The sequence below is a fragment of the Heloderma suspectum genome, chromosome 10 (genome assembly GCF_057233095.1).
Source record: "Heloderma suspectum isolate Gila_16-S chromosome 10, 16-S_ref, whole genome shotgun sequence".
Taxonomy (NCBI): Eukaryota; Metazoa; Chordata; class Lepidosauria; order Squamata; family Helodermatidae; genus Heloderma; species Heloderma suspectum.
This window is the reverse complement of record NC_139467.1, coordinates 40118733-40142644: the sequence shown is the minus strand read 5'-3', so window position 1 is coordinate 40142644 and position 23912 is coordinate 40118733. Positions and strand designations below refer to the sequence as shown.

The window sequence follows — 23912 nt, the reverse complement described above, 5'->3', positions numbered from 1 at the left end:
AATTAATGCACAAGGAGGAAAGCATTTTGGCACACAGGAGGGCCTACCAGGAGGATTATCAGAGACGTGAAACTTCAGAAGGGGAAGAAAAGTTTTATGGCTGTTCAAAGAGAGATCATTTTTCACACCCAACACTAACAAGCACATTTAAGCCTCCCTGTGAACAGCTGTGGCTAATGTGGAGGAGGCAGTGGGACAGAGGAGAAATAAATCTAGATTCTAGCCAGTGTGGATTCATGATATATTACTTAAGCAAAAGCCAACTTAAACTCAGGTGTGAAAATGCCTTTAACTGATGGGCTGAACATGAAAAGCTGATCTTTTGCATCCCTGAGCTAGTCAGTTTTTCTGAGTTTTACCTACTTCGCAGGGTTGTTGTAGGGACAAACCTGGGGTGGGGGTGGGGAGTCTGCATGCCAACATGCCAGCTCAAGCTCCTTGGAAGAAAGGTAGGATATACATGTTCAAGACAACAGCAACCTCTGGACACTGGTAGTCAACTCTGTGCCAGTTTGTAGCAAAAGCGTTGAAAGTGAATGTGATCGTTCCAGACAAAAATACTATGACCAAAGCTTTGAGTACCCTGTGTTTCTGTGGATATTATTATCGAATTTGTTAAGACACTGCCTTTTGATCCAGAAAGATCTATAAGGTGGTTCACAAATTTAAAATAAAATTTAGACAATAGCCAAAGCAGGCAATACAAAATAAGCAAACAACAGAAGCAAAGCAAAAACCCAAACAAAGTAAAAACTAGCTGAAACAGTAAAAAACAAACAACCCCCCCCCCCCCAGCAAAATCAGAAGGTCCCAAAGGACTTCTCAAAAGCACAGCTTTTATTGGATGTCTAAAAATCTACAAAACAGGGCTTGTATCAAGGAGGGAATATACCACATAAGCATGGAATTTGGTTTAAGGCACACAGTTCTGCATTTTGAGGGCTAAACTATATGCTATGTTAAATCCGTAGCATGCATGTAGCTGATCCTGGTGTGTGTGTGTGTGTGTGTGTGTGTGTGTGTGTTTACTTTAGAATTCCATGTGCAGTGGTCCTGATTTGGATCAGGAGCCTACATGCTTACACTAAAGTAAAAAAAGAAGAAGCTAGGATCTGCTACACACTATGCATTCAATGTACTGTGTAGTTTAGCCCTGCAAATATTAGTTTCTGATTCAAAAACTAAGAGGAATATTTCTACTCCCTGTAGCTACAAGAGATAAATTAGAAACCTACAGGTGTTAAATTAGAAACCTGCAGAGTTTGGTGAAAACTCAAGCAGGGTCTGAGTGGGGGGACTTCTAATGATTGGAGCAGGGTTGGGGAAGTTAGTGCCCTACAGACCTCCTTGGATCTCCTATTACCTGTCCCCGGATCCCAGAAAACTCCAATTCCCACACTGTTGAACTATTCCTACTTCCATTCTATGAGATCTTCCTTGTGATAAAACTCAGGTGGAGCCCCCACCAGGCCCCCATGCCAGCAGGGCAGGGGTGAAGGCAAAGTAGTGTTTCTGCTCTTTCCCCCCTCCCTAGACATGCTTTTAAAAAAAACTTAACTGATTCCCTCACACTGAAGCCAATGCAAACATAAGAACATAAAAAGAGCCAAGGGCCCATCTAGTCCAGCACTGTGTTCACACAGGGGCCAACCAGCTGTCAACGGGAAACCCACAAATAGGACATGAGTGCAACAGCACCCTCCCGCCCATGTTCCCCTTCAACTGGTGTGCGTAGGCACACTGCCTCTAATACTGGAAGTAGCATACAGCCATCAGGACTAGTAGCGATCGATAGCCTTCTCCTCCTGGAAATGGAATGGGAGTGGATTAATCTATGCCATCTCCAAGGCTAGGGTAGATTGTCAACTGGTAGAGGATGTGTTCAGGAGGCAGGAGATCTGTGGATCCCTTGGACCCAATGCCTCTCCCAGACTGCTCCTGGAATGCCTCCTTCTCCCTCCCCTTTCTAGCATCAGAGAAGTAATGGCTGCAAATGTTTCTGCAAGGGCTGAGAGGTGGGATCAGAGGTCAGATCTCCCTCTCAGGGAAGACCTATCTCCCCACACTTGGAGGGGGAGATTTTACCTATCCTGTGGCCCCTGAGATGCCCTCCCAGCGAGCATAGGATTGTAGCTTAAATCAGTCATATAGCTGAGTCTTGGCAGCAGAATAAAGTATGTTAAGTAAATCTATGTCAGGATTCCTTTAGCCCCCACTTTATTTCAACATCAGAAACAAACACAGATGAGAGGCTTCAATCTACAACTTTTAATCCATCACTTCACAGGGTCATACAGATGCAAATTCTCAGTGACTCTCAGCCTACAAAGGAATGCCTTCAGGGGAATTCCGAAGGAAGTTAAGAGAGTTGCCCGCCATTTGAAGAGGAAGGCGGTCTCACTAGCCTAACTTAAGGGGGGGGGACCCTCTCTTTCGTGAGGCTTGTGAGTGCAGCTTCTCACGCAAGGCCAATCGGGTAGACAGTCTATGTTCTGCCCCAGCCTTCTCTCTCTTTGCTCTGCACCTGCGCCTGGCGTCTATTAGATCAGACTCCCCAAACCCCGCCTCCTTCTGTTTGCTGTCTCTCACAGTGGTGTGTGAAGAGGAACCCTCATCCTCAGCCAGCTGGGCATTTGTAACTTGAGAAGCTGGGCCAGTCATGTCTGGACTAGCCTGGGAAAACACCTCCCCCATGTCTGGCAGTTCTCCTTCAGAATCTGAACTGCTATCTCACTCCTTGTGCTCAGAAACACCCCTGACAATCTATGCAAATATAAGCAATTAGTAACAACAGTTATGCCATGTAATCAATCACTGCAGCAGCAAGAGATGCCCACAATTACATTTCCCCCCCTCGAGAGGCTTACAGGTTTTCAGTTCCAAAGCTCAAAACAGTAGATTAAGAAGGGGAATTAGTGTGAGACCACCCTGTCATCATCTGGAACCAAGAAATATGCTGTGCAGGGCACTAAATTGCAGGCACATTGAAAACTGACTTGTATGCTGGAATAATTCCTGAGCTACAGAGAAGATACAGCCTCTATACCAACTGAGTGGCTTAAAATTTTGGCAAACATTTTTGAACTACTGGAATAGACAACAACAAAATATGAGAATGTCTGACAGAAAGCTTTAAATATTGTATGTATCACTATTGTATCACTATAATACCTATTCTATTTGTACATTTTTTATATTAAAGTCATGCCGGCCACATGACCACGGAAGCGTCTTCGGACAGCGCTGGCTCTTCAGCTTAGAAACGGGGATGAGCACCGCACCCTAGAGTCGGACACGACTGGTTGGGGACACCTTTACCTTTACCTTTTTAATTGACTTTTTACAGAAGATTCTTAATTTCTAAGGCCAATAATATCTGATTTCACTCTTGGTATAGACTGCTGTCATTTTTTCGCCAATTAATTTTGTTTGCATTGAATGCTATTGAATGTTGTTTGGGGTCTTTTGTGAATGAATATGGTTGGTGTCCATTCCTATTTTCTTATGAAACAATAATAATAAGAAAATACACCCAATATCAACCACCCACTTGTAACATTTTACAAATCCAAAGAAGATACTCTTAGTCTAACACACACCATGAACTATTGGATATTCAATGCAAAGTAAGGTGAAATGTTGCACATTTGGTATATATATTTGGTATAATATATTCTATTAGTAAGATAGACATATACTCTGTGCAATGAACGGCAGGCCCAAGGAAGCAACCATGTGAATGATTTTTCCATAACTGTATGTCAAACTATGATTTTGCTGCCACTTTGAGGCCGACAGAGTTCCATTTCAGAGATAGGTAATACAGCTTTTATTTCTTGAATGTCACTTGTCCCAAACTCCTAACCATCCAGACTCATCATGCGTCTCCATATTATTATACATTTTATAACTCATCCTCACAGCCTTTTTGCCCCTGAGGGATACGCCCAGCATCATCCGTATGCACAAGCTTTCCCTTGTATGCACACACTACACTTCTCTGCTCTCACATGCACAACACACACTGTTCCCAGGGGAGGCTGGTGGCTCCTATTTCAGTGGAGCATTTTTTCAAAATGAAGCAAGGGTCTCCAGCCGCCACCTATATTTCCCATGAATGCCTCTGAGCCCCACGTGGACCCAAAGGTATTCTTCAGAAGGAAAGATGGTGGGCAGCTGGAAACTAGCATTCCATTTTGATGAGCTCTCAGCTGCCTGAAAAAGAAAGAACTCCTCTGTGGTAAACAACAATGCCATAAAACATCAAGGACGCATCTGTTCACAGAAGAGGAAAATATACACTCCCATAATAAACTACAAACAGACCATCACCCCAATAGCCAAAAGATGTAAAAGGGATTTTTAGCTTTACAGGTGCAAACATTCACATATCTGTCTGAAATTAAGGCAACCAGGCCTATTTCACAATAACTGTGCCGCCATGTCATAGTTATGGTCGAACACATGGCTGAGAGCAGATCATCATGGACAGACCTTTCCTATCATACAAATACAATTTCATCCGTACAAGGATGAGAATGTTGCTGACTTTCATTAATATTTGCCACTCATTTGAGAGTGCTTGCTTGGCATTGAGGAAAGGGAATTTTGTGGAGCCCTGGGCATGAGGCCATCAATGGGGTTCATGAGTCTACCTGTGAAGTTGCCCCAAACCTCCATCAGTCTCTCTACCCTGTTGTGTGTGCGTCTCAGCTGAAAGATATCCCTTGCGATATTTGAGTTAGGAAGTGAGAGTGAATGGGGCTAAAAAAAGCCCCACACTTCAGCTGAGAAGCATATGCTCCTGGAAAAGGGGCAGAGGGGTGTTTAACAGTGGAGAGACCTTGCCTCTAGAAGTAAATATAACTCTCTTCTACCCCTCACTCTGGGCCAAGAAGCAGTCCCACTTGACACAAGCTTGGGCACTGCCCTTTGGGTCACTTGGGAGCATGGACCTCTTTCCCCACCATCACAGCATATAATACACTCAGGGCTGGCATCAAGGGTAGGCATGGTTGGGCACCTTCCAAGGGCCCACACCCCAGCAGGGCCCTACTGACAAGAGCCCCCTGGAGTTGCTCCTCCTCTTCACTGTTGTGGATCTCCCTTCGGAGCCTGCTTGAAAGGGTGGCCTAGTCAGCAGATCCCCAGAGACATTAAGAGCTCATAGGATGTTGGGGAAGGGGTCCCCATCTCCTCACCCCCTAAACAGCTCATCTGTGACCATCCTGGGCCTAGTCCCAGTCCTGCCTATGATCCTCAGGAAGTTTGTGGAACAAACATAGCCTGAAGTGGACCATGAGCAGTTCTAAAGCCATTCAGATGACAGAAGTTCTTCTGAAACAGAGAAGCCAAATATGAGACATTTATACGATACATGCATCCTTTCCCCCGTGTCTAAATGTATATAAATGCCTTTATTGGCACTTGATACATTTATCACTCTTCTTTTTGTTCCTTCTCCCAATCCCCCCCTCCACCTATTCCTACTTCGTCTTCCCCATTTGTACTGAATCACAAGCATAGATCTACAGGTAAGTCACATCAAGACTGGTGTTGATCTGGACTTCGCAGTTTCATTGTGTGCAATGTGGAATCAAGAGCAGAGTATGATATAACTGATTTCTTCACGCGTACACAAATATATGTTGCCGCAATTCCTGATCAAACATTTGCATGGATCCCTCCCAGGTCTAAGCCCCTCTGTCCTGTTTCAGAGCCAACCTATGAATCATCGGGGGTGGGGGGATCCCAGGATGCCCTGGACCAAACCCAACATTCCCCCAAATCACTCAACAGAGTAGTCTAGAGTTTTTAAACTCTGCTTCAGAGAATCCTTTCTACGTTGACTTGTATGCCAAGGAACCTCTGTATGTCTGGAATAGAACCCCCTGTACATGGCAAGGGTTTCTGGGACACATTCTAGGCAGTACACAAAAGCATATAGGCTTCTGGCTAGACCTGTACAACCTAGAGAACACCCAAAAGCCACTATGACAGCACATTGCAAGGGAAGAATAACAGTGGTAAGCTAGCTGTCTTTCAGGGAAGTTTTTCACTACCACAGATCTTCTCTTTGAAGAATCCATGATAAACTTTTGAGGAACTCTAGATCACAATTTTAAAAACACTTCTTTAAGAGACACACTAAACCCCAACTGCTTTGGAGGAATAATGTCCATTGGAGCTATTTCAATGTAAAAGCAACCAGTATCTGTCACCCAAAGCAGGTCTTCAGTCTCCTCACTTTCAGGCTAAAAGTGGGGAGGACAGATGGCCATGCGTGCAAGGCCTGCTTCCAACAGCCCTGTACCCTCAGTTCCCAACCTTCCTGCACTAAGTGTGGTGTGCTAAGAGTATTCTTCTGGGAACCAGGAGATCTGGGTCCTAGTCCCCACTCGGCCATGGAAGATCACTGGATGACTTTGGGCCAGTCACAGACTCTCAGCCCAACCTACCTCACATGGTTGTTGTTGTGAGGATAAAATGGAGAGGAGGAGGAGAATGTAAGCCGCCTTGGGTTCCTTGCAAGAGGGAAGAAGGTGGGATATAAGTGCAATAAATACATTAAATAAATACATAAATAAATAAATAAGTGGGGAAGTCTGAAGAGGGCTTGCTAGGGGTGGATGAACCACCCTGTGCCCACCTTGCATGCTACTCACTGGACTTACCCGCCACTGTTCGGCTCCCTGGATGAGCCACCAGGCAGTCCGTGGGCGCCCGGTGTGTGGCTGCCTGACCCCTCAGCGAGACGCCATTTTGTGTAAAAATAGCAGCTCGTTGTTTTATGTAAAAGGCCTTTTACACAAATGGTGGCCATAAAGCAGCCATTTATGCAAGATTACACGCATGAATGGACCAAGATCACAAGCATGAATGGAAGGCAGCTGCTAGGGGTGTATGAAACCCTGCTTATCTGGCTCCGCCGGGTTCCACAGGTGGAGGGAGGCGATCTGTTCCTACCCCCGGAATCCTCGACGGGGGGGGGAGGCAATCCATTCCTCCCCTACGGAATCCTGCCAGGCTGGCTCTGCTCCGTGGCAAGGCCGCAGAGCTGCCGGCCGGGCCAACCTGCAGCAGGGGCTCCAGCCATTTGCGTCCCTACACCAGCCCGTGATAGGCTACGTAAATATTTACGTAGCCTATCAACGCAAAAAAAAAGGAACGCAAATGGCGGCGGCTACAGTGGCCACCATTTGCATTCCCTTTTTTAGCTGTGATAGGCTACATAAATATTTACATAGCCTATCACAGTGAAAAAGGGAATGCAAATGGCGGCCGCCGTAGCTGCCGCCATTTGCATTCCCTTTTTTTGCCATGATAGGCTACGTAAATACTTACGTAGCCTATCATGGCCATTCCAAAGACGTGAATGGCAGCTGCAGACACGGCTGCCATTCGAGGAGCACTGGAACGGCCGACTAAGGTCGGCTCCGTTCCGGGCCCATTTCGCAGGGTGGGGGGGCGGGGGGCTTCATTCTGCCATGGATTTCGGGGGGCCGATATGCGCTGGCATTCGGTCTCACCGAGATCTGTGGCAGAATTCTCCGCCATGCCTAAGCTGAACAGCGGTGGGTAAATGGCAATGGTCTGCGGAGTGGAGTATGAGAGGCTGAGTGGGGGGCAGGGGAATCTGCCAGACTCCATCCCCCTCTCAGATTCCCACTACATCCCTAGGCCTTGTACCCAGGTCCCCTCCCCACTTTTGGCCCTCACATGAGCTGGCTGAACACATTCATCAGGTATATAGTTAAGTAGCTGTGGAATGCATATCCACACTAGTTTGAGGATGTATGCATATGACTGACTCTCACAATGATCAATCTGCTTATATTACAAAGCATTGCACATGGGGAAAACCCTGCATCAAGTCATAAGAACATAAGGACATCAGAAGAGCCATGCTGGATCAGACCAAGGGTCCATCTAGTCCAGCACTCTGTTCACACAGTGGCCAACCAGCTGCCCACGGGAAACCCACAAGCAGGACATGAGTGCAACAGCACTCTCCCACCCATGTTCCCCTGCAACTGGTGTCCATAAGCACACCTCCTCTGATACTGGAGGTAGCATAGAGCTATCTGGACTAGTAGCCATTGATAGCCTTCTCCTCCATGAATTTGACCAATCCCCTTTTAAAGCCATCCAAATTCGTGGTCATCACTACATCTTGTGGAAGTGAATTTGTTGCATCTAAGACTGCTCCAGGCCCTCTCCATCCGTAGCATGATCCAGTATAGCTAAAACGTTAGAAGGTGTGTGCTCTTAGACCTAGAGGAGGTGGGATTTAATTCTAAAAGACCGCTCACCCTTGGGCCCAAAGAATATGCAGTCACCTTTCAAATGTGGGGTAGGGGAGGAAAACTGGCTACACATGACATTTGTCATGTCAGAAGTAGCCACCTATAATCCAGGCTCTGAACTGCTGAGAAATCCGAAGCTCTCGCAGAGAGACATGAAATGAAAGGGTGAATGAAAGCGGAGGCTGCTGCCCGCCTTTCTTAGTCACTTCATCATTTACTCTGCTTCTCTGATCTCTTTATTTAATTGCCCCTGAGGGTTGGGAGGGGGCGGAAAAGGGACAATTGGCAGCTAAAAAGGAGATATGATTAGTGATAAGGGCAAAACCTGTTTGATTTTCATTTTAATATGAACTGACCTAATATGCACTTCCTGAACTAATGCCCAAACCAGAACACAATTATCCTTCAGTTTTCACACTTCTCTGGAGTTCGCAGTGCAGTTCTCTGATCAAAACACACACAGACAGTTCTTCGAACAAAAGACACATAGGGAAATTGTATACAGAAATGTGTACAAAGGGTCATGCGGACTTAAAAAAAATGCAAATTGATACAGAAACCAGGTGAAATGAACTTGTGCTTGAAGAAGTGTGTATGTTACAGAAAGCAAAACGGATTTGTCCACCCCTAAATATGATACGCAGAAATAAACAACTGACAAAGAAATGTTGACAGCAGCTGCCTGGCTCTTAAGACCATCAGGGCCTTTTTGATAGTGACCCCGTTTCTTTGGAACAGCAGCTTTCCCTGCCTGCTTGATGGGTGGGGGTGAGTGGATTTACAAGTGCTCCACCTGCCCTGATTCCAACTGTACATGCCCGAAATCCGTGGCGGAATGGCCTCCCACCTCCCTGCCCCCCCGCGGATTCCCCCCTGGGACGAAGCTTACCTGGGGCGGATGTTCCGGCGGCGGAAACTCCAGTGGCAGCTCCAGCGGCGGCAGCTGGTCTTTCGACCGGCTGCCGCGGCCACCTACCATGGCAAGCCAAAAAAAACCCCAAACAGTGTACGCAAATGGTGGCGGCTACAGTGGCTGCCATTTGCGTTCCCTATTTTTTGCCGTTTTAGCCTATGTAAATATTTACGTAGGCTATTACTGTGGAAAAAAAGGAGAATGCAAATAGTGTAGTGGGCGCTATTTGCGTTCCTTTTTTTCCCGCCATAATAGCTTACGTAAATCTTTACGTAGGCTAAAACAGCAAAAAAAAAAAAAGGAACGTAAATAGCATCCAATACGCTATTTGCGTTCCCCTTTTTTTTTACGCAGTAATTAGGGATGGCGGAGAATTTCTCCCTGAATCTTCGGGGGGGCCGAGCGCCAACGCATTCGGCCCCCCAAAATCGGCAGTGAAATTCTCCCTCCCCGGGATGGGACTTACCTTTGGCGAATGTCCCTCCCGGCCGCGGGTCCCGGCGGCGGTTCGTCGGCCTTTCGTCGGGGGCGGGGGCGGCAGCCGGTCTTCTGACCGGCTGCCATTACAAAGTGTAAAAAAACAAACAAACCCATGATAGGCTACGTAACGATTAACGTAGCCTATCACGGCTAGATTTCCAAAGTCAGCCGTGATAGGCTACGTAAATCGTTACGTAGCCTATCACGGGTGACTTTGAAAAAAAAAAAAAGCGCGTACGCATACACCTTAGTCTACATAAATCTTTACGTAGACTACCGGGACCAAATAAGGAACGCAAATGGCGGCGCCCATAGGGTGCCGCCATTTGCGTACGTGCTTTTTTTTTTTTTTTCAAAGTCACCCGTGATAGGCTATGTAACGATTTACGTAGCCTATCACGGCTGACTTTGGAAATCTAGCCGTGATTGGCTACGTTAATCGTTACCTAGCCTATCACGGGTTTTTGTTTTGTTTTTTACACTTTGTTTCGCAGCCGGGGAGACGGGGCGCTTCTCCCCGGCCTGAATTTCGGCCGGGCGAGGCGGGAAGCCTCCCCCCCCGGCCTGAATTTCGGCCGGGCGAGGTGGGACGCCTCCCCCCCCTCGCCTGAACTTCGGGGGGAGAAGCGAAGCGCCTCCCCCCCACCGCGAAGCACCCCTGCGAAAAGGTAAGTGACTTTCGTACATCCCTAGCCGTAATAGCCTAGGTAAATATTTACGTAGGCTAAAACAGCGAAAAATAGGGAACGCAAATGGAGGCCGCTACGCCATCTACGGCCGTTTTTTTTTTTTTGCCGTGATAGGCTACATAAATATTTACGTAGCCTATCGTGGCAAAAAAGGGAATGCAAATGGTGGCTGCCATAGCCGCCTCAATTTGCGTCTGCAGGCTCCACACGGCGCCTGTGAATGCACCCGGCTGGCGGCTCCGCGGAGTTGCCACAGAGCGGAGCTGGCCGGGTTAGGATTTTGGGTGGAGGTGCAGAGCGCCTCCCCCCCACTGCGAATGACCTCATCGAAAAGGTAAGTGACTTTCGTACATCCCTAATGAAAACCAGGGTGGCTGGAAGTAGGTCTTTCAGGACCCCAGACAGAACCCTGTCTCACCCGAGCCCTTTTCATGCTCCCTGGGTGGGACTACCCCACTCAGGCTGCTCCACCCTGCTGAGGAGCGTAGTGCTTAAAGGGGAAGCCCTCTGGCCTGAACGCTAATGCTTTGTCACCTCTCCATGATCTCAGGCTAGGTGGACCTCATATCACCTGGACTAGCAAGCAAGCTCAGTAGAGCGTGAACCCCTTGGCATTAGGATCCTGGCCCCTTGGGATCTCCAGCCTCAGGAGGTCTGAGGGTCCCTGATAGTGAGATTAGGCTCAGTGATGGGGCTCACACCTGAGCCTCGTCAGTCAGCACCACTGGCCCTTCCTCTTTGTTTCTGTGTCAGAGATGGACTTCGGGATTATGACGCTCCCACAGACAATCCATTTGTGTGCTGACAAGACTGTGAACAGGGCCTAAGTCTTGAATAAGGTGGACAAATCTGCCAATTTTGGTTCCTCTCAGTTTCTTATTTTTCCAATCTTAAGTTTGGTTCGCCTTGAACTTCGAGAATTCCTCCACTCTTAATTTTGATCTTTCCTAAACTCTGGGATTTTTAAAAAAAGTTTGCATGAAAACGCATGAGCATTTTCATACACACTTCTGCTACATGCATTTGTATGCATCTCTGCCTAATTAATATACACATTTTTGGCAAACAATTTTCCTAATGATTTTTTTAACATTATCTTACCAAATATATGGATCTTTGTGCACATTTTTTGATTGGAGAACTCCATTGCAAAACTTGGAATGGTGCAAATTTCACAGGATTACTAAGTTTCAGTTCACATAGTGGTTCAAAGTGCGAAATTACATTAAAATGCAAACTGAATGAATTTTTCTCCCATCCTTAGTCCTAAACCAATTTTTTAGTCAACTATCTTGTTGAATATCCACACTGGAGGCATTCAAGATGAATCTGGACAGCCACCTGTCAGGGATGCTTTGACTCGGATTCCTGCATTGAGCAGGGGGTTGGACTCGATGGTCTTATAGGCCCCTTCCAACCCTATGATTCTATGATTCTATGAGGTTGGTGTAAAGCAGCACAATGGCAAAGCAACAAGGAAGCTCTGGATCAATATGCAAAGTTCAGGGCCATTTCTCTCCCCCATCCCTCCCATTTTTCATTTTTTAAAAAGAACAAAAACACACACAACATAACCTTAGTTCCCCAGTGTCCTATGTAATAATTAGTTGCCAAAATGCACAGTCTGGGCAGCTTCTTCACTAACCCTTCTGAATGGCTCAAGGCCATCCCTTCTCTCTGACTTACAAACACATATTGGTTTCTGAGAGGACCACTGGCTACTCTTTTGACAAGTGATTGTTTTCTGTCCTTTCAGTTCAAATGCTGGCTGGCATTCGAACGTCAACGAGTCCCCGTGGCGAAAGGTCGTCCCTCCTCTCTTGCCATAGGCAGGCACACCGGGATCTCCACAACTCCCTTGGTCGATTTCTGAAAGAAAAAAAATAAAGAGACAAGAAGAGAAGTGGGGAACACAAAAGGAAACCTGTGCACAGCTTTTATCATCTCAGGCTTTTTACTCTTGCAGTACCTGGAATTCTCTCAAATGGAAACAAAGAGGGGAAAAAAGAAATCACCAAGATTTCTAATAACGTGGTGGAAGTCTGGATTACTTTCATTATTTAAGGTATGCTTGGGGTGGGTGGGGTGAACCTGTAAGGAAGAATCAGCACAAGACTCTCCCAGATGCCTCCATCCTTCTCTACTGAGACTGCAATTGAACAGTCCCCCTTCCCATTTTGTAGATGCCTTTCATGGGAAATTTATTTTTGTCTCATGTTTCCAATCTGGCATGGAGGGTGCAACCCAGAGCTGAGAAAAATCAGGGTTGGAGTAGATGTAGCTTATGGACTGCCAGCTTGACAGTTTACTGGTTTACAAAGTAGGTTTCTAGACCTTATGCTTTTGCAAGTTATTTCAGCACTCACCTAGAGCAAGTGACAGGGTTTTATAGCCAGGCCAGGAGAAAACATCTGGGAAGTCACCTCAACTGCCACATCTGGCTTTTAAAGCACCCTTGTCCAGAGTTGTGGCTTCTTCTGGGGGGGAGAGTCTGCAGGATGTGGATCTGGTTGGGCAATGCTCACCAGGGTTAGGGATGGGCAACGAGGTTTGAGATCCCCAGGATTCTCTGAACATCACTCATCTCATGCCTGATTCCAATTCACATTTGCAACTGATGCTCACTTTGTGCAAACAGGGGATTTGTGCAAATCAAGCAGCAATTGAATGGGAGATGTGCACAAATCTCCCAAAATCTACGCAAAATTTCTAATTTGTGCAAATTTCCTCCATAGAGTAAAGCAGGGATGATTCAGCCGACTGAGGAAAATTGTGCAAATTAGGAAATTTGCACAAATCGAACTGGGAATCGGGAATGAGATGAACACAAGCACGTGCTGAACAATTTGCAAATATTTTTGTTGGACACATGCTCATGTTTGTGGGTTTGACTGGAGCAAGGTTGCATGTTTTGAGAGCAAAATTGAAATTTTCATACATCCCTACCCAAGGTCTCTCTGGTCACTGGAAGAGTCTGAGGTCCGCTCCTTAGAGTCAGAGGGCAGCAATACCTCCTGGGGTCCTGTGGATAGGGTGCAGGAGCTGAGGTGGAGGGCTTCACTTGTGAAGGACTAGGAACTGGTTCTGACTCCTCCTCGGAGTTGTTGCTCCTGGAACCCTCAGTCTTTGAGGGATCTCAGTCCTGGATCATGAGACTTTTTCTTTTTCTTCTTCTTCTTCCATCCCTCCCTCCCCCCATTGCCTTTGCTTACAGTGTGACAGACATGGGGAACTATTGAAGCAATTGCAAGACCTACATCTCCAAGAGACCCCTACGCCTGTGTCATGGTTATCCAGGGTGACAGGGGAATGAAGGGGCAGAAGGAGAAATAAACCACCAAACAATCTCTTTTTCATGGCTCTTTTTGCTGCTGCTGCTGATGTAAGAGAAGGCATGGGGATATGTTTGGTGGTGGCTGTTGACCAGGACTTGTGAACTTGCAGGGGACTGGGGTGACACCTTTCTGAGCCTTTGAGCTGACTTGGGAAAATGTGTCAAGTTTTCCTGAAAAATCCCAAGCCAATCAGAGGAGAGGGCTCACCTATCTCCTCTAAACTGAATATCAAATCAAAGTAGTGGACAGAGATGCAGAGTGTCAGCTTGGTTGCAGGATGAGTAGAGGTAATTGGAGAAAAGTTTGTGTATGTGCATGGTGTTTGAATGCCTGCTGTAGAATCACGTTAGAACTCAAACCTTGTGTAACATAGATTTCGCCAATGCATTTCTAAAGCCAAGACACAACATCCTTTTTTTTTTGCAGAGAGATACATCTTAGAAGAGATAAATACTATTCTGAATCCAGGAATATTGCCTGTGCAATTTCCCCCCTATTATCTGCTTGCACACCATTTCATTTCTAAAGGATTCCTTTTCTCCCTGTTGCTATTAGCACCAGAATTTTTCCCCTCCCATGCCTTCTTCAGTGCCTTACTGCTATTAATCTATGTCACATTCTGCTCATCTTTCACTTTCTTTGGCCTTTAAAAAAATCCCCTTCCTCTGTGATCAACCACCTTGTTTTTTTTGTCATTTTCTCTTTTAAAACAACATACACTTTTCTCCCCAACTCTTCTTTTCAATTTCTGACACTAAATTGCAAATTGCAAATTTCTTTTGTGACAACTTGCTTATAGAGGAAATTATATAATCCAAGATTTGCATTAACCCATCTTCTATTTTGATACAGGCTGAAAAGCAATGAGCTTCTTTTGCTATTAAACTGTCTCTGGAAAAGGTATGAAACTGGTCGGCTTCTCTTTACAAATAACTGGGTTGGTGTCATATGATACAGAGAAGTGGTGAAAGTGGGACCTTTCTGTACCTTTCTGTGTTGCTTCTGCTAAGGTGTGAAGGATGGAGGTTTTCTAACAGGTTGAAAAATGATGCCCCCACCATCATTAAAAGACACTGGGAAGACAGGATTGATTTACACCCTGAATTTTCTTATCAGGGGCTATGATCTAGAACAGCCTTCCCAAAACTGGTGTCCTCCAGATGTATTGAACATGCTCCCAATGATGAGAGTGCATCACCAAGTTGGGATAGACTGAACTAGTTTATCATGAGTCTTCATAGTTTCTACTTAAGATCAATTGATTACTTGGCATTTCTACTGCATAGGCAACAAGAAGCATTTAAAGTATTGACCCCCCCCCACACACACACACATAAATGAAAGACAAAATGTATATTGTTTGGGTAATAATAGCTCATGGAATTCTACCCAGTTATGGTACTTTTAGGGATGCACGAGAATTTTGTTTCAGTTTGCAACTTATTCAAAAATGCCCCCGTTTGCAAACATGAACAGAAGTGCATATTATCCAAAAATGTTTGCAAATTCCCAAACTTGTTTTCATGTTCATAAAATGTGCACTTTAAAAATGCACAAACTTTAAAATGCACAACTTAAAGTGCACATTTTAAAAAGTGAGCATTTAACAAACTGCTCACTTTAAAAATGCATACTTTAAATAGTAACACTTTCATGCTTTAGTGGGGAAAGGGCAGACTTTTAGAAATGCACACTTTTAAAAATGCACACATTAAGTTGTGCATTTCTAAGTTGTGCATTTTTTACTTTGAACATTTAAAAAAAAAACAATTTTCATGCTTTAGTCAGGGGGAGAAAGTGCACACTTTTGAGAAATGTGTTCTTTGCCCATTCAAACAAACTGAAAAAACAGGTTGCAAATGAGAATGGGAGAGAGATGAACCGGGCTTTGAAGTATTTCAGTCAGATTGAGCATCCCTGGCTCTCTCATCCTGAAGTACTTTGCAACCTTATCCAATTTTTCTTAAGGAAACACAAGCATGTAGAGCATTTAAACTTGAAAGATTTAATGTTCTACCTGCAGTGGTACTTGAGGGCAGAGTTTTGAGAATCCCATGTCAATATTGTTTCCATATAAGGCAGGAGTCCTCAAAATTCTAATGCTGTTACTTTTATCATTTATCTCCTGCTTACTTTATCAGGACGTCCAATGATAATGCATTGTCTATCAGAAAAAGTCTCATATATTACTGAATGGGTGACTAAGGGCGTGCTTAGACAGAGACTGGGGAATGCTGGGAATTGTAAGCTTTTTTTTCCCGTTTAAACATGTATAGGATCACACCCTAAGTGGGTTTTTTTTTTTTAAAAAGTTATTGCTGAGTGCTTAAGAGTGCAACCGTTTGCCTTCATTAGCTAGGGTGCAATCCTATGTACGTTTAGGCAGAAAAAAAGTCCTACAGCTCCCAGCACTCCCTAGCCAGCATGGGAGTTGTAGGATTTTTTTCTGTCTGAACATGCATAGGATTGCACCTTAAATCTCACTTTGTGTTCTGTATTTTAATCAGAACGGGTCATATGACTGCAGTAACAACTAGACTGAGTATAGTCAAATATTGTCAAGTATTCCATGAAGCCATGGTATTAATGATGTTTGGAGAATTGGCTTGTTTTTAAAAAGAATAGTTCCTGTTTAGCATACCGTTAAGTTTTAAATTATTTTTTAAAACACTCACGCACACACTGAACTGTTAGGTGATCCTGTTATTCCATTATAAAAGGCCAAGAGAATAACTGGTCTATGAACCAAAGTTATAATAATCTAACACAATTGTTAAAAAGTTAATCTCATTGTTTCACAAAAACAGTTAATTTGTATTTCTAAACTTGTTGATGATGGATTTAATTGTATTTTGTACTGTTCGAATAAAGGTAATGCTTTTAAAACAGGAAAAAAAATGACTGGTCAATTTTTTATTTATTTGCAGCACAATCCTATGCATGTCTACTGAGAAGTACATCCTACTGAGTTCATTGGGCCTTACTCTCAAGTAAGTGTGTACAGGACTCTAGCCAGTGCATCAGTGTATATGCTACCATTCAACTAGGGATGTTGTGGGCACCCAGCTGGGGCTCGAAGCCCAGAGAGAAATCACTGGCTCGGCCCCCCAGATGCCAGTCCAGGAATCCCACCTCTTGCCCGGCTTGGTGAGTGCGGAGGCAGGCAAGGGCACGGCTGCCCCTTTCCTTACTGAGCTGCCATTTTGCAGGAAAATGGTGGCTTGCCCTTGTTTGTTAACATCCATCTGTGCAAATGGCAACTGTAAAGGCCATGGAACATTTGTGCCTGTAATCTTGCCGCTTTATGGCCGCTGTTTGTGCAGGTGGTCATTTACGAACAAGGATGAACCGGCATTTTCCCACAAAATGGTGGCTCAGCAAGTAAGTGGGTGGCCAGGCACCATGCACCGGGTGCTCACGGACTGCCCAGCTCGGCATGCAGCACCAGAAACAAGGGCAGGCAGCCGCCGGTCTGGCGAGCAGCGCACAACTCAGATCCCGGTGAGTTTGCCCATCCCTGCATTCAACATGACAAGGACAGCTCACATCTCTAACAATAATAAAGAACAAAATATACAAAATCCATAGAGATTTATCCAACAGAGGATACAGTTTGCAGCAAACTAGCAACTCCATTTAAAAATTAAACGCCAGGGGCGGGGTGGGGAGAGATTGCTCACTTGGTGCTGGATAGACAACAGAGGTGGAACCCAATGCGACTCCCTGGGGAAAGACCTCCATTACCAGGGCAGCACAGTTCAGAAGGCTGTCTCCGCAAACACCACTTGCCTCACCTCTTATGGTGGGGTCACCCTCTGATCAGGGTGTGGATATATGGGCAGACTGATCTGGACTGCATGGTTAGCAGAGCAATTCTAAGTGGTGTTGAGGGTTGGGGAATACAGTGGTGTATCATCCACCACTTCCAAAACCCTGCTGGCCTGCCCATCTCCTGCTGGGACTCGCTGTTGACCCCACATGAATGGAAATTTTGCCCTAAATCACATCCACACTCCCGCCAGCAGCATACTGCAGAGGAAGTTATGGGCACCAGAATCCTTTCAAGAAAGCTGTCCACAATGCCATTACTGTTTTTCTCATTTAGGAACCTTCAACAGGTTTCCAAAGATCATTGGGACATTGTTTGAAAACCGCTGTTCTAGGCCACGATACTGTTCATTTTTCCCCCCTGTTCTTCAACTGAAGAGATGGCTGGGTAAGTGCAAGTTTATGGCATCACTGGTGGGAAGTAACTTTGGATTGAAAATGAAGTACAGAAAAAGGTTGTTAAAACAACTTGCTTTGACTAGTATAAAGGAAATATAGTCATCTTTGATTTTATAGATAACTGAATGCAAAGCAACAGTTAGGATTTGCCATTGGTATGATGTTATTACTAGCTGCCCATCTTAAAACAGATCTGTTGAATTTCTCCAAACTTTCTCTCACTTTCTACTGTTTAACAGCAACACCACTGTCAACAACAACAACAACAAACACAACTCCCTTAAAAGAGAAGCAACCAGCTGCCCAGAATTCTTACATTACTGCATAATGTGAATGCGGCCACTTAGAAATTAGCCCAGCTGGAACAAAAGGTGTTTCCATCTTCTCCAGGATTCTGCGTCTCCAACGTCTCTTTAGGGCACAAACCTATGCATGTTTAGACAGAAAAGAGTCCCACATCTCCCAGCATTCCCCAGCTGATCATGCTGGCTGAAGAATGCTGGGAGTTGTAGGACTTTTGTTTCTATCTAAACATGCACAGAATTGCACCCTTAGAAATGTTTTTATTTGAGACCATGGCAAGTTGTTTCTAGTACTGTGAAAAATGGCTAAATGGACTGGTTCAGCATCGTTATGTTGTATGTGAGCACCCTTGGCATGGTAAAACAAAGAGGAAGCTAATATTCAGCTTTAATTACCTGCTGATAAAACACTGACATGGGCAGAAGTTTGAATTTCAGGTAGCTATTGTCATGGCTGAAAGATCAACATTCAATGTCCTGCCCTAAAAATAAAACAAACACACCAACTTCCCCCATGAATTAACTCAAATACTCCAGACTACCGTTTGTCACAAGAGGACACGATCCCATAAGGCTATCACACTGTGAAGCTGGGGTTTGGCTGGAAAAGAGTGCATCAAAGCACATGCAGATGGTAAGTCCTTTACCCTTGAGCAACCACAGATAAGCAGCAAATTTGGGAGGTTCTACCTGGGGCAAAAGATGATGGTGATTTAAGGATGTCGTGGGTGCCCATTTTGGTCCTCAAATTTGATGGGCTGCTGGCTCCCATGGCTGCAAAGCTGTGCCCACTGAGCTCCCCATTGCTTGCTGGCCCTCCGGGCTGCAGTTGAGCGCCCCCCATGCTCGATGAGCAGCCTGCAACTTACCCAGGCCTGTTAGTCTCTGTGCCGATCGCCACATTTTTTTTTTAAATGGCGATTGGCAGCACTTCCCATAGAGTTATACGCAAAATAGCTCTGTAAACTAGAGTCTGTGGGCAACTCACAGTGCTTTTTGCATATAAGTCTATGAGGGCACAGAGACGAACAGGCCCAGGTAAGTTGCGGACTGCTCACCGAGCACAAAGGGCACACTTGACTGCAGCCCGGAGGGCCAGCCCGGAGGCCAAGCTCGGATGTGTTCTCACATCCCTAGGATTTAGGGAGATGCTGAAATAGTTTTTCATTAAAGGAGTAAAAATTCAGAACAGGGAAGGGGGGAGAATGTATGTTCATAAGTCACAGGCAGGCCTGACACATTTGAGGTTAAGGATTAGGCCAGGGGTGGGCCACCCCTGCTGCCCCCAGGATTGTAAAAGATATATATATATATATATATATATATATATATGTATGTGTGTGTGCGCGCGCGCGCCCGTGCATTAGAACAGCATCTCTAGTGGCCCTTTTGACCCTTTTTGGCTCATTTTAGAGCTCTGTAGCTACTACACAGTACCAAAAGGGTCAAAATGTGCTTGCCAGAAGCTAATTTTGACCCTTCTGGTACTCCATAGCCACTTTTGATGCCATTATTATGATTATATTTATTCATTTTCAGCACCACGGGGAGGGGGAGGTGCGACCCATGGAGGGGGCCCGGTGGCAAAAATGCCCCCCTGAGCTCCCAGAGTTGCCGGGAATAAGTTCTATTGAACTCAGTGGGGCTTACTTCTGAGCAGACACACATAGGATTGCACTATAGGCCTGGCAGATCAAGGCAGGGTGGCTTTTAAATAATTTTGAGCCACATTCCCATGTCTCTTTTTGTAAATTAAGCAACCACAAAAAGGAGGGGGGGAAACTTTAGCAAACACCAGCTCCAGATGGCCTGTGCAAAATGTCAACTGGAAATGTGAAATCATGGTCCTTTTTAATCTTCACTCCATTAAGCTTTGAAGTCGTTAAGAGGGGTCAATAGCAGTCAGTCTAGAGGAGGAGTGACTGAAGGGAAGGGGGAAGTGTGGGGAGAGAAGTACATTAAAAAATAAACATCCCCCGAATATTCGGCAAACATACATTACATAGGTCAGTTGACGCATAAAGCTGTTTCAGCAGGGAGTCAATAGGGTGTGTGTGTGTGTGGGTGTGGGTGTGCGCGCGCGCGCGTGTGTGTGTAGTACTCAGAGAAAACAATTTGTTCTGACCTACTTCTTTTGAAAACTAGATGACGAACACATCTGATACAGCAGGAAGACCATCCAGATATCTGCAGTATGACGCCTGCTAAAGTTTTTGGGTAAAAATCCACCCACTCTGCCTGCAGAGAACAGGGTTTGGTCTGGCTCCATTGGTGATCAAGATGGCCTTCCTTATCCTGTCCATGCCATCTTGGCAGTAGAGATGTCGGTGTCAGGGTGGAAACTGAGCCAATAGAGCCCCAGAGCAGTTCTGATTCTGAGGAGGAACAGCAATCCGTGGGAGAGGAGCTCACTCATCTCTCACAAGCACAGCAGCTGGCAGAGATTCCTCTTGCCAGCATTCCTGGGATAGATAGTGACCCTGGCAGTGAGACAGCGCTAGAGGGGGGCTTGCTGGATGCTCAGCACAGACGCAGGGAGTGACGACAGATGGAGGGCGCAGAAAGGAGGCGTACCGCTCGTTTAGCGCGCAAACAACAGACGCATCCCGAGGACCCAAGGGAAAGAGGGAGGATCTCTCCATAGCCCATAAGTTCAGGGTCTTCCTGTGGTTCTCCTTCAAACAGGGACCAACTGCCTTACCTGGAGCTTAGGCTACTCTGCTATCTTTCCCCAGTGCTGTTCCTTGCTTTGTCGCTAGTGATTAGTATCTGAAAGAGTCATAAAGTAATAAAGGAATAAAGTATCGGAAAGAATCCTCGTTGTCTGTGTCCTGAGTTGGCTATTGGTGGGGACTGCAAGAGGCAGCTAGGGCGCTCCTGACAGTCGGAGCTCTCTGGTTGCGGGGTGGAGCTCGACCAGCTGTTGTTGGCTTGGCTTCCCTGACTCCATTCCGTCTTCCACCAACTCAGTCTGCAATGAGTTGGGCCAGCTGGTGGATTTTCTGTATTTTTTAATGTATTTGCATAAATAGGCATTAGCGCAAACTGCAGCTGCAATGTCCGTAAATTGCGGAAATTACATCAATTGCAGTTGCAATTTGTGCAAATGTCCATTGATGCCACTTTTTTAAAACCCGAAAAGTTCCCAGATTTCCAGAAAAACCCATGGCTTGGCTTGCAAATGCAAGCCGAGTCAGGGCTATCGCAGAAATCCACCGAGCCCCAAAAGGGCCGGATTTCCCAGCGATGGTCATCCCTACTTAGCAGGCATCTTGCATTGTGGCCAGAGCATCTGCTTCCTGAACCATGCAGTACCTGTTTTGTTGTTTATTCGGTCAGTCGCTTCCAACACTTCGTGACTTCATGGACCAGCCCACGTCAGAGCTTCCTGTCGGCCGTCGCCACCCCTAGCTCCCCCAAGGTCGAGTCCGTCACCTCCAGAATATCATCCATCCATCTTGCCCTTGGTTGGCCCCTCTTCCTTTTGCCTTCCACTTTCCCTAGCATCAGCATCTTCTCCAGGGTATCCTGTCTTCTCATGATGTGGCCAAAGTACTTCAGTTTTGCCTTTAATATCATTCCCTCAAGTGAGCAGTCTGGCTTTATTTCCTGGAGTATGGACTGGTTTGATCTTCTTGCAGTCCAAGGCACTCTCAAGCAGTACCTAAGCTTGAACTATTCAGAAACTCATGACTCATTCATAACTCCCAGACCCCCACCCACAGTTCACTCTTAGTAAAAGCTGTAGTTGTGCCATGTGCAGGAAAGGTTTGCTGGGAAACGTTATCTTACCATTGTGTTTAGTGATATCTGGATACTTCATTGTGTTCCTATTGGTATTTGCCAGCCATCCCTGTGCTGAGACAGAGAGTGCAACCCACAAGCCCCTTAAACATAGGAACTGCCATATACTGAGTCAGCCATTGATCCATCAAGCTTAGCATTGTCTGGTAGCACTGACTGGTAGCGGCTCTCTCCAGGGTTTCAGGCGGGGGCTTTCCTAGCCCTACCTGGAGATGCTGGGGATTCAGCTTGAGGCCGTCTGCATGAAAAGCAAGTGCCCTAGTGCTGAGGCACTAACCTTCCCAAAGGAAGAGAGGTAAGCAGAAGCTTAGCAGAAGAATGTGGGCACCGATCAACTACCAGTGCGATGTAGCGATTAGAGAGCCAGTGTCGTATAGGGGTTAGAGTGCTGAACTGGGACTAGGGAGACGCAGGCCCCACATGGCCTTGAAGCTCACTGGGTGACTTTGGGCCAGTCACTGACTCTCAGCCCAACCTACCTCACAGGGTTGTTATGGGGATGATATGGAGAGGAGGAGGAGGATAATGTAAGCCGCCTTGGGTTCCTTGCAAGAGGAAAAAAGTCAGGATAGAAATGTAATAATAAATAATAAATATAAATGAAGGGGGGGTGACATCCATTGGTGCTGCCCCAACCTCAAACACTATCACTGCAGCTACCCACAAGCAGGTCCCAAGAGAGCAACTTGGTCCAACAAAAGCTGGAGGTGAACTGAAGCTTTCGGAGTCCCTCCATCCATCCTCCTTGCCCACCGCCACTCACCACACAGGCCGCTGGACGGCCCGTTGAGGGCCCGTCGAACTCTGTGCGGCCTCCCAGTCCCCTAGCTAGCTGCCATTTTGCGTAAAAATGGCAGCTCACTATTCTGCATAAAAGGTCTTTTACGTAAATGGTGGCCGTAAAGCAGGGGTGGTGGTGAGGTTCAGTGAGCGCCTGGCGAGTGCAGCCGGGGGTGAGTCTGTCCACCCCTACTTTCAAGCAGAGGGGACCTCCAAATAGAGGACTGTCCTCTGTAAATTAGGACACATGGCTACCTACCAGACAGAGAGATTGGACCTTAAATTGAGGGACTGGTGAATGGCCTACACGAGATGGGGTTGCATGCCCCCTGAAGGAACAGGCCTGCAGCCTGGGGGGGCGGTGGCCCATTCATCTGTATCTGCATCTGTATGTGCCACTGTATCTGCAGATGGGAGCAGGGGGAGGGAGGCCATTCTTCCAGCTTTGCCTGGTGCAGTGGCTGCATTCTGCAGTAAGGAATATTTTAATTTTTAAAAACAACCTAAGTGCCCCCTGCCCCCCGAATGGCTGGGGAAATGTGGTTATGGTTGTGCTGCATAGCTAAGGCAGCTCATCCCCCTTGAGGCATAACCTTAAGCTGCTCCCGTTTACTTATATTCTTGTTTCGTAAAGATAAACAAGACCCAGGTGAATCTCTGGGAACAGCTGTAGCAGAAAACAGGATGCCTGGCTTCTTCATCTGCTGCAATGCTCTTTGAATGCTTGGGGGTGGATGATAGACTAATATTAATAGACAGTTATAGTTATATTTACAACAGCCAGTATATCTAATGAAGAAGGAATGGGGTGAACAATGCAAAACAGGACTTGTTCTGATGGGTCTTGACGGGGGTGGGTGGGGGGCAGTATAGGAGGAGACGGGGCATTTAAACGTTGCAGGAACCACATTAGAAGGAGAAGAAAAGAATAAATATGCATAGCAAATTGCAAACATTCACAAGGAGAGAGAAGAAGGGCTGGGAGAGATCCCCTGTGTAATGCAGGTTCTCTCAAGGGAACCCGCTGCTCTTGTGGAAGAAGAAGCAGAGGGACACACAGAGAGACAGGCAGATGA

At 46.0% G+C, this 23912-nt stretch overlaps 1 protein-coding gene across 2 annotated transcripts in view; it reads right to left on the bottom strand.

Moving 5' to 3' along the window:
- Window positions 1-23912, bottom strand: part of CSMD2 (CUB and Sushi multiple domains 2) — a 916430-nt gene that overhangs the window by 294207 nt on the left and 598311 nt on the right. For both annotated transcript variants that reach the window (XM_084814421.1, XM_084814422.1), the window contains exon 13: window positions 12075-12257. In XM_084814421.1, coding sequence (XP_084670547.1) covers window positions 12075-12257 — 183 coding nt within the window. The remainder of the gene's footprint in view (window positions 1-12074; window positions 12258-23912) is intronic.